This window comes from Musa acuminata, chromosome BXJ1-6 (assembly GCF_036884655.1).
Source record: "Musa acuminata AAA Group cultivar baxijiao chromosome BXJ1-6, Cavendish_Baxijiao_AAA, whole genome shotgun sequence".
Classification (NCBI taxonomy): domain Eukaryota; kingdom Viridiplantae; phylum Streptophyta; class Magnoliopsida; order Zingiberales; family Musaceae; genus Musa; species Musa acuminata.
Window position 1 is genome coordinate 10341697 of NC_088332.1, and position 11506 is coordinate 10353202.

The 11506-nt window shown below is 41.2% G+C and overlaps 1 protein-coding gene across 2 annotated transcripts; it reads right to left on the bottom strand.

The window, feature by feature from the left end:
- Window positions 1–617: 617 nt before the first annotated feature.
- LOC135676185 (uncharacterized) lies at window positions 618–11269 on the bottom strand. Of its 2 annotated transcripts, none has more exons than XM_065187079.1 (16): window positions 10981–11269; window positions 10821–10865; window positions 10263–10385; window positions 9939–10001; window positions 9716–9826; window positions 8496–8579; window positions 8291–8409; window positions 8085–8186; window positions 2974–3090; window positions 2747–2812; window positions 2454–2520; window positions 2307–2360; window positions 2155–2244; window positions 1550–1609; window positions 1443–1481; window positions 618–744 (listed from the first exon to the last, which is right to left on the bottom strand). In XM_065187079.1, exons 2-16 carry the CDS (start codon window positions 10836–10838, stop codon window positions 625–627), a joined length of 1233 nt encoding a protein of 410 aa, XP_065043151.1. In that variant the 5' UTR covers window positions 10839–10865; window positions 10981–11269; the 3' UTR covers window positions 618–624. The 2 variants fall into 2 exon arrangements, with proteins under 2 accessions (XP_065043151.1, XP_065043150.1); XM_065187078.1 differs by having other exon boundaries at window positions 10821–10887; window positions 10981–11264.
- Window positions 11270–11506: the final 237 nt, after the last annotated feature.

Consider the following 11506-nt stretch of genomic DNA (forward strand, 5'->3'; position numbering starts at 1 on the left):
CATTAACAAGTCATGTTGCTGACAACTAAATTTACCTTCCACCTTTTCTGAAGAGAAGTGAAAAACGTTGGTATTAGTTTTCTTGCCTACCCTTTGATACTGTGGTGTCTCAGCTGCTTGATGTAGCACAATCATAGGGGTACCTTTCTATTGCAATGATAGTGGAGAACTCAGATGATTGATCTTTTAAATGGCTGTCATTTTGCCACATCAATCATACATGAAATCCTCAATGGCCAGAACATCTGTTGAGAATTTGGTCAGATTCATCAACATCAGATTGGTTGGTTGGTTTACATTCCTTCAAACCCAAATTTAGGGTCAAAAAGTGTCAATAAACAAGTCAAAGGCTTGCAGATGAACTATTAAAGAATGTGGATAAGAGAAAAACATCTCAGAGAAACACTTTGAAAATGATGATGGCTCATGTTGAATGAATGCAGATCACATGAAGTATTTAAGTAGGTAAACTATCTTTAATGCAACAACACTTAATTCTCCGATATACATATTGATGTGTGTGTACATATATATTCTGAAAATATACTGTTTATACACATCTAAAAAGATAAAATCATGTCAGACTAATCTTTCACAAAAAGTCTGCAAGAAGAATATTTTCCTTTATTTGCTGATGTTCTTGATAGGCTCAGGGTATGGATCAATCCAGCACTCATCCTTAGCCACTGCTCTTTTCCATCTTCTTTGGAAAATCATTAGTTCAGCATAAGACTGGCGCCGTATCTAGCAAAAAATGTCGGCCAATGAATAATGCAGTTAAGAAGAGTGACAAGATTCATAGTAGAGACAACAAGTTCGTATTTAGGGGGAAATAGAAGTAAAAAGTTCAGGACTATATCAGAGAAAAAAGGGAAAGAATGTTAGGGATTTTGTACATATACAAGCTATCCAAAAACATTAAAACATGCTGAAATTTTAGAATCTTCGCAGAGAAATTTGCAATTGTGAGTCAAGGTTTTTAAATCAGTTTATGTCTCAAGAAAATAAAGACATATCAAGTAATGTAGCAACAAGCACATATCACATTATTATTACCAATAACAAAAGAGAAACAATTTCTCAGCAACTTGTTAGTTTTGAAGGATTGGAACATGTGAGAAAATTGATCATTTAGCACCCTACTGGAAAATCTCATGATGAAAACTTTCAAAACTGCAGCTTTGGTACTTTGGGCATTTTTGACTGCAATCCAAAGTCCAAATGGAAAATTATCTCTAGTCTCCAAAAAACAGCAGCTGTATTCAAATCATTACAAAAATAATTTTTTTCAGATTTAATAACTATTATCAGCAAGATCTTAAGATGCATCAAGAGTTCATGAATGGTAGCTAGCCCAAAAATTCAGAGCAACAAAACAAACAACTTAATCTACAGAAAAAGCTGGGCACTGAATGAATAAATCAGAGATAGGAAACACTTACAGCGGATCTATCATTGTAGCTGGATGATCCAGAAGGCACCTGCAAAATTATGTGTGCAATTAGTTACTCTAGTAGTCAGAATGTGAACTAAAGGGATAAAAATCTACCATTGTTCCTAAGTAAGGCTGCTCTGACTCAGAGGGTGGGCTACTTGTTTCTGCATTTGGCTGAGAAAGACAATAATGCCGATTAGGTGCAAACTGAAATGTGGACTTAATAGAGCATGTGTGTGCTGCGAATTAGAGGATACTTTGGTTGCAAAATGAACATTAATAGACATTTTAGTCACACTGATCAAAGAACAAATTTCAAAAAGATCTTAAAGTCCATATATGACACATGCAACCTGCATACCATGTCTCTAGCACTAAGGAAATGATCAGTGCATATGATTAAGAAAAAGAGACCAACATCTGAGCTGTAAGAATTAATTAAATAAAGAGACTAATGTATGCATGTTTATATAGAAATCAATTATTCATGACTATCAAGTGGCAAGAAGGTAGCACCATAAGCCTTAATAGACAATATTTGCAAGTTAGGATGAACACCTAGTTTATGTTCTCCATGTCAAAAAATAGTCTGACAGACATGAAAAAACTACTGCATAATCAATTTAAATTGGATGGAGGGTGTGATATCAATATTAAACTTCATGCATGCTAAAACTTTCTCAAAAGTATGCACAACCAGAGAAAATGTATCACCATACCTTGTTCTCATCAGAACCCCCAAGTGTTGGGATTCCCATATGAACTATATATTCGCTATCAACCACCCCAATGTTCTTACTCCTATCACCCTGTATAATAATGTTAGATATTAAAAAAAATTACAAAAGCTATCACTATGGATGATGAGTACCTGAACACAGTATCCAAGTTTCATGTCTAATCCCCATGCATGAATCAAATCATTCTGCCAAAGGATCACACTAAAATAAGGGCTCAATTTGATCATCTTGTGACATCAGGGATACTAGTATATTGATAGCATGTCATTGAAGCAGACCTGGATCATATTCCACACACAGCGCCATGAAGTTCTTGAGAACACAGGAGCCATCATTTCTACCCACCTGTAAAGATTTTCCGATTATCAATTATTGCAGACAGAAAACTTGAATCTGAATTTGAAAAGTATGACAAAAAGATAAAACAGTAAACTCAAGTATTATAGTTCATACAGGTAAACAAGAACAACAGGAACCAAAAAGCCAGAAGCATTTAATAAAAAAGTAGTGAAACAATGCACGTTTAGGAGAGTCTTATCCAATCAACTAGTAAAGGGTTAAAAATTCTCACCCTGTGCATGGAGGTGCAGTACTATTCTCATAACATCCTCCGCTACTTTTTACCTTGTAAACTCTTCTGTTAATGACAAGTAGAAATGTCTTTGATAGATTAGTAAATTTGCCCACCCCCCATCCCCGAAAAAGGTGTCAATGACAAAGGCACCATTTTATTCAAACTATGCATAAGTTAATCATGGACATTTCAAGATGCTGCTAACAAAATTACACATACGAGACCTGTGTACATTTCCTTTCCTCCCACGTGCAGTTATTTGATGATGAACTTCTGATTTACTGGTGTCCAATGCAGGTTGTGATACCTCCAGCCCTTCCTTATCAATAATGGATATATAACTGCATAAGTTTAATAAATATTTTTTTAAAAGCTCATATTTAAGTGAAAATTTTGACAAAGACATTATGTCATTCAGCTTCGCAGAATATAAAAAAGGACAACAATATTGGTTCTTTTTTGGCTTAAAAGATATAAAAAATAGATGAAAGTTCCAATGAACAATCTCATAAATTTGGTGGAAAGTTCATGAAATTATTGCTAATAAGCGACTAGCAAATTTAAGTAGTATTTACAAGAAATATGTACAACATTCTCATGAAAAAAAGCACTGAATTACAGAGTTAAAACCATAGTACAGCTACATGACAAATTAGATAGTTTAGCTCTTCATCATCTAGCAATTCTCAGTCCGCATTGTCACGGACAAACTTCTAAACAAGATGTTTGATATAATGCTCATGTATGTCCGTGTCTTTTGGCATATTCATGCCTTGTACAGCATGTAGAGGGGCGGTCGAAGGCTTAATAATCTCATTTTAGTTAGGTTGGTGGCCTCTTTAGGCTTGTAAATAAAGGTTGTGTCATGTGGACACGTGTGAGAGATTTTCGATCTGTAATGGACCATTTTACCCTTTGTTGTGCAACTATTCAGAGCTTGTAAAGTCTGTTTGTAATTTGCATTGTCTATGAAGTATTTTTCAGAGATGTTTGCTTGTAGATCCCAATTGAGGCGTTCTCTCTAACCCGTTCTCTCTTTTGTTGGTCCTAAGGGATAATGGGAGGCTTCGGGGAGGTTGACCTTTGCGGACGGACACGCAAGGGTGCCGCACGACTTAGGCAAAACCAGCTAAGTCCGTGACAGATAGTATCAGAGCGGGACAAGCACTCATAAAAACACTTAGCATGCAAACGTGGGAGACCTAGCGGGGCTGCGTTGAGGGCAGTCAGCACACGCACGACCGTTTGGGGGAAAACGGGCATGGAGATGTAGAGAAAAGGAGTCGCTCGGAGGAGCGGGCATCTGACATTGACATTCAGAGGAATGGCCAACCCTTCGCACAATAGGCACCATGAGAACAGGCAAGCTTGGAAGAATGCGGAGCGCACAAAGGTTGGGATGGTTGAGTTTGAGCTACGGCTCAACGTTGACAACTATACTTGATGGTGCTCAAGACAAGCGAGGCGCTTGGTAAAGGATGAGACCATGCAAGGTGGAATGAGTTGCTCAGCGATCGAAAGAGTTGTGCAAAGCTCACAGAGGTGAGGGGAATTGCTAACTCAAAGAATTCGGTACTCATGCATGGGCTTGTATGCGGATGATGGAATGTTCGTGGCCATCCCAAGGCGACCGAAACTCGGCGCTATGGAGCATTGAAACTTTATCTTCGGCATGTGAAGGATACGTCCGTAGGAGGCTGAAGTATGCAACAAGTTCAGCATGTTGCTAGGCCTTGAGTGGTGCAGCGGGGGCTGTATTGACGTGGAGTCGCAATCTAGCAAGTGCGTTTGCAGGAGGCAGAACAATGCACAGTTTGTTCAGCAGATCGGAGTAGTCCAAGGGGATGGTGGTCTCCGAAACGAAGAGAGATGTTGCTCCAACATGACAGTTATCCAGGAGGGATAAGTCTTGGCTCTCCAGAGGGAGAATCATATGGGACGGACCTCACATGTTGAGGAGGAGTACCTCGACAAACAACAACTCCACGAAGCTCAATGGACTGAGCAAGCGGCGAGGAGTTGTCGCATGATCTCGCTCGAGAGAATGCATTGGTGGATACATTGCGAGATTAAGTGGGGGAGCGACCTAAAGCAACCCAAATGAAGGCACACTTAGAGTCGATATGGAGATCGGACTCAAGGGAAGGCTGACCCGTGGAATGGTGGGCGCGAGGGCCACCATCGACTCAATGCAAAAACGAGGAGCGGAGCAACTTGGGTGTAACTTGGCGAAGTACCCAAGCCGCATGAAGGGAACCAGCATAGAAGTTGGAATATGGAGCGGAGGCACAATGCTTTCCTTAGACAGAGGTCAAGGACATGAACTCTTGCAAAGGCAAGAGTAGAATCATGTTGTTCCATGGGTCCTTCATTCTGACGGAGTGGACTCATCTTGCATAGTGCCAAAGACGAAAGGAGCTTCTGGGCACATGCATCTTATCTCGGAGAAGCATTTGATGGAGGAACTAAGGCGACTCAATTTGCGGAGGCGAAATTGGGTTCAGAAGGCCTTAGCACGGGGCAAGAGGACTCAGAGGTGGGTACTCTTGAAGAATATGCCACAGTGTTGCCATTCAAGTTGCCATGAAGGAAGCGGTGCGCAGCGGAGATTGTACTGGTAGGGGCAGAGGCCCAGGATCTAAACAATGGTGCACAAACTACAGTGAAGTCGGTGGACTTCAGGAGCTACTAGGCGACGGACTGTCCTAGAGCGGTGCTTCATCTAGGTGTGACCCAAGAGTGGGTGGATGAAGGTCGATTGCCAAAGGAAGAACAAAATCGAAGGTGGAAGTGACCCTGCGATGTATTGGCAGAGGCCACACATGGAGGGACCACAATTCGAGTTTATTCCACAAGGATCAGAATGCAATAGAGATATCACCAGGAGACGACATGGTGCAGCAGATCGTGGTGGAACAGTTCGTGGCAAATGCGATACACACGATCTAGTCCCGTGAGGGACTAGATCATATGGAGGTATGATCGGGAGCTACTGGAAGCTCCACTTTGGTGAACAACACGACGGCAAGAAGGGCTATGGATTCAAGGAGCGAAGGCCATGGTACCGCAGAGGCGGGTCTTCCGTGCGTGCATCGAATTTTGCATCGGATGAAAATCTTGGTCATCAGCATATGGGGGCTGTGTTCCACCAAGGAAAAAGTTCGAATGCAAGTACCAGTGAGTTCCATGGGAGGGACTTGATCATGCAGAGGTATGATCGAAGCAGCTGGAGAGTTGGACTGCTCCAGAGCTTATATTCGCTTAAGGGAGCCCGACAAGTCAGAGGACAAGGTCAAGTAAGCGAATGTTGCTACCAAGGAAGCTAAGGAGAACAGAATCGGTGCAAACCCTACAACGTGATGGCAGAGGCCATGCATAGGAGTTGCAGTATGTCTTTCTATCGACCAAACAGACTGCTTGGAGAACACAGAGGTGTTGAAGCAGGGGGTCGAAAGGGGCGAGGAAGCGACGACGAGTCCAGAGGGACTTAGCTACCCAAAATCAAGCATCAGTTAGAATGTAGGTGGACTCAGAGGAGTGCCACGGAGATATATCTACTGATCGTGAAGAAAAGGGATGCAGATGCGAGGCGACGGATAGTAGGGCCATGGGCATGGCAGCGTCATGGTACCGCAGAGGCGGGACTTCCGTGAAAGTCATTGATCCCTTGCTCTCATGGAGGGAGAGCGCTTGGTCGTGAAAGGGGCCGAGGAGGTGGAGCATGTAGAAGCAATCTCCAAGTACCGAGACAAGGCTGAAGGGCAGAGGCCAAGAAACTTCGTAAGACCGGTGTCAACAAGTTTCTCATCAAGATAGCCGAAAGTGAAGGACTTCGGGTCATGCAAGAGTGCACGACCAAGGAACGAAGCATGCAGTACGTGGTACTGTACCTTCGCTACTCAGGGGAGTAGGCGGCAAGGTTGATGGAGAAGACGGTACAATCCCAGAGGCGACCTCATCTATTAGAGAATTACTCCAAGTTGGGGTGAAAACTTCCCGCATTCGAGAAGTTCGATGGCATTGAGAAGGTGAATCACAGTAGCTAACTCAATGCAAGGAGTGCAAACACTTCAAGTGCTTAAGAAGTGTGAGCAAAGAGCAGGCAAAGGCCAGTAAACAGCTCGATGCATGAAGTACAACCTCGAGGAGGCGGGCGAAGTCAAGTAACCTTTGTCTTCTCAACTCTTAAGAGAATGGGCGAAACCAAGTACCCCAATTCTCTTATCTATCCAGCAGAAGAGCTCTGCACAAGTTCAAAGACCCTTCAAAGATAATGAAAGACAATAGTTGTCAAATCCTCACCAACGGTGATCAGTGCTACTGAGAGTAGATTGTCCGCTTCATTTCCCAACGAAATGCCAATCGAAAGCGGAAGTGATGCGAACCTACTTGGATGTGACAACTAAGTGAAAGAATAGTCAATGAGCAAATTTTGTGGAGGAAGGACCCAAAACTTTAGAAGTTTGCGAGACGATGCTCGTTAAAGCTCCAACAAGCATCCACCCAGTTCAAGCAGCATGAGGAATTTTGAGAGACTGGCACAGTAAGGATGGTCTTTTCCTTTATCTGGGGGATCCGTAGGAATCAACAAGGATCAACACAACTCAGCCAACCCCACACCAGAGTCAGAGTCATTGGTGAGTTGAAGCAGCATGGCGGATCAAAGGTTTGATTACTCAACAATAGCAACGGAGAGCAGCTGAGAGCCAAGAGGCGCATTATAGCAGGAGCAGAAGATTGAAGACTCAGCAAAGGCGAGGAGTTGCAGTATCAACAAAGGCTTCAACGAGGACGTCGAAGGAATAAGTGGGGGAGAATGTCACAGACAAACTTCTAAACAAGATGTTTGATGTAATGCTCATGTATGTCCGTGTCTTTTGGCATGTTCATACCTGGTACAACATGTAGAAGGCTTAATAATCTCATTTTAGTTAGGTTGGTGGCCTCTTTAGGCTTGTAAATAAAGGTTGTGTCATGTGGATACATGTGAGAGATTTTTGGTCTATAATGGACCATTTTACCCTTTGTTGTGCAACTATTCAGAGCTTGTAAAGTTTGTTTGTAATTTGCATTGTCTATGAAGTATTTTTCAGAGATGTTTGCTTGTGGATCCCGATTGAGGCGTTCTCTCTAACCCGTTCTCTCTTTTGTTGGTCCTAAGGGATAATGGGAGGCTTCGGGGAGGCTGACCTTTGCGGATGGACACGCAAGGGTTCCGCACGACTTAGGTAAAACCAGCTAAGTTCGTGACAGCATGGGGAAGTTGAATTAAAAAAGCAACTTAAGGTCCTTCGAACAAATATTGGTGATACATCAACAAGATAAATGCTCATACCGTTGAGAATGAAAATGTTCGACTCTAAGATCCTCATCCCAAAGAAATATATAATCATACTCTGCAACAATATCTGGATGTAAGAAGCGCTTGGCAAACCACCTGTTGCACATATGTTAGTCAAACATGGTCTAGATCATTGTACAGCTGCCTAAACAATAAAGACCTGATTAATACTTGCAAGCAACTGAGTTCATCAGCAGTACCATTTAGTCTGATTGATTGCAGATACATGTATGGTGTTGTCACTCCATCGTAAGTCTCTCCATTCATCAACAACACCATCATAATGAAAAAGCATTACTGTAAATTTACTGGAAGAGAACTGACAAAAAAACCAAAAATCAGACAAAATAAGCTGTTGAGCTAGCAGTAGCTAGATAATAACATGAGTGAACAGTTCACCTCTACCTTCTCAACAATTTGATTCACAACTTCTTTTTGCTTTATTCCAACAGCCATGGCTAATAAACTTCTGGATGCTCGTTTAGTTTCCTGGTTCAACACAGGTGCAGATTCTTTTCAGTATAATGTATAATGCTATCCAGGGTCAAATTACATTTACTGAAAGTAGATTGACCATAAAATGATATACAATACAAGAATTACAACGTTGAAAACACAAAGAAAGTGCTAGAGTTTAACTCCGGAGAAACAAAGCACGGTTTAACATTGGAAACACAAAGCAAATGCTAGACATTTAACAAGAAATAAAAGGCTACTATCACCTCATCCAGATGTTTCTTCTCCTATTCATTCTGATAAAATTAGAAATCAATGAAAAGGAAAGTCAGCCTAATTAACTTTAAAATGTAGAGCCCTGAGGTTAGCAATACAATTAAATAGGAGGGTAAGTCCACGGAGTTGTTAACATTTTTTGATACTGTTCCAGTTAAAATAATACTGGTGCTCCTGAAATTGATTGATTTTGCTCCATAAATAACAGGTCACAAGGACATACTACTGATAGACCTCAATTCAAAACGAGAAGTAAAGATGTGGTAAAAATTAAATGCACTACTCAAGTTTCTTAAGCAGCATCAATATTAGCATATTGTATCCTTCGTTTGTCTTGAAATAAAGGCCAAACGACTGCTATGTGATTCGTTTATGAAGTCCAACAACTAGCTTTAAGATTTAAGAAAATAGCAGTTGAAATTTGAACAAACTTACATTGGATGTGTGTCAATCAAGAGCTTACTTAAATAATATAAAGTCATGCCAACAATACAAACAGTATAAGATGAAGCACATTGTGGTGACTTCAAGCCATCAACTTCCAGCACACAGTTGCATGTGTAATTTATGACACCATCCTGCACTTTGGAGTTACAAATTCAGCAAAAGTGAACCCCATGAAAACTTCGAAAGCTCCAAAATTCAGTCAGCCACATGTGATCCACTCTGCCTTGTCCAACACATTAAAACTACAGAAGTCGTTATATGATTTCAATTTCAATCAATTATGTTGATAGTTTTCAATAAAAATGCACAAAACCATCAAACACTTAACGTCTGTAAATTAACACCATGTTGAAGCTGACTGAGACTAGTTGCTAACTAAAATACACAATCCATGTAAGTTGAATGTTTCAGTCCGTATTTAGTAACTATGGGACAAGTTCATTTACCTTTGTCTTTGAAGATTGTGATAAGCCGCAAATTGGCCGCATTTCTAGGTTTGAAGTTCTTCTGATTATACCTTCCGGCAATGGTTCACTTCCAGATGGTTTGCATTGGATCTGTAGTTGTAACATGAAATACACAGTTAATCAACACAACTGCTAAAAGATAACCAAAAAGAATGGCATATGATAGATTTATAAAGCAAGCAATATGCGAAAAAAATATAACCTTGCAGGATATCATTTTTGCATCGTGCAGAGATGCTGTCGTTCTCCATCCTGATGATACTCTCTGCATATATATACAATGTATCCACATGTATTACTTTTATACATTAATGCTACAACAGTTCCAAGACAAACGGGTACCATGTGACTGTTGTTATTGGGAAAAAATGAGTAATAAAATAGAAAAAGAGATGAACATTAGAGGCTGCATGTGAAGAAGAAAATACAATTGTACCCAATTTATATCAAGACGGACACTTAACTGACAGGTAAACTACTGTAGTTACTAATAATACCAGGTAAAAGTGTGAAAAAAGAAACATACGTGCTTATAATGATTAATCAACGATGGACTTCCAACAAGTAGAGCTATGCAGAAAAAAGAAGCCACAAGAGATAATCTGCATATGTATGCTCTCTTAATTGCAGGATCTGTCAGCAGCGGTCTCTGTGAGAAAAGATTAGACAGCTTCAGGCTAAAGCAATCTTTTCTTACTTTTAAAATCTTTTGTTGCTAAAGCAATAAATAACGCAAAAAATATCAAATAAAACCCTATACTTTTACTTCGCAATCAAATAATAGTCGTTTTCCACTAACCATTGGGTAAACATTATAAAAAACAAAGATCAGAGATCCACTGACGAACAAATAAAATAAAATAAAATAAAATAAAACCTAAGCACATCCTCTTCAAATTGGAGTAATCATTTGCCAAATCCAAAAAGTTGGCCCTTCATTGCCAGAGAAAATATATTACGGACACCAGGCTGAGAGATAAACATGATTTAACAGCTACCCCAGTCTCTCAAAATGCCAATGGAAATATTCTTGGAACGAAGAAGACTACAAGAACAAAAAAACTTCAAACCACCGGAGACTTACGAAACTGGGAAGCTTCATCCTCGCCAACCAAGATCCAACAGATACCTGCACAACAAACAAAACCCTCCTACACAAGTTGAAATGGAGAGACATTTAACCCCAACAACAACAGAATCGTTCGGTTAAACAGTAAAAGGGCTCGGAGAAGAAGAAAGCTTACAGTCAAGACCCTCCTCACGGAAATGGGAATCCCCGAGTAGGAAACGAAGGGGAACAGCTGCTCCTCGGACGTGCAAGGCGGTGGTGACGTTGGCCGATCGCTTGTTGTTTGCGGGTATCGAGGACGTACTCGTTGGACTGACCAGTTTGTCCGATCAGAGGGCCGAGGGGTAAAGCCGGGCACCCAAGCAATTAATTCTCGCCAAATCCGCACTTTTCGGCGTGCAATTGAGATTTTGAAAAAGCGGGAGCTTCAATTACGGATATACCCTTTCTATCATCAGTCAAATTACTCGGTCTTCTCACCTCTGTTTCCGTCTTGCCCGCATCTTTTTCCCTGTGCGGCTCGAACTTGGACTGAATGTTTGCCGTGCCGAGAGACCGCTCCCCGAAAGTTACTCACTTGCCGCGTGGACGCCACGTGGCATGTGAGAGGCCCCTCCACCTGAACATTTTAAATGTTTTGGGGAGTCCCCGATTGCACGTACATAACTCCCACGCAAACATGGCCCCAGCCACGTCAGTCA

Coding starts and splice junctions, on each gene's coding strand:
- LOC135676185 (XM_065187079.1), bottom strand. Junction 9,827..9,938: donor CAAAAATGATATCCTGCAAG/GTTATATTTTTT, acceptor TTACAACTACAG/ATCCAATGCAAACCATCTGG. Junction 1,610..2,154: donor GGGGTTCTGATGAGAACAAG/GTATGGTGATAC, acceptor TGTCTTTCTCAG/CCAAATGCAGAAACAAGTAG.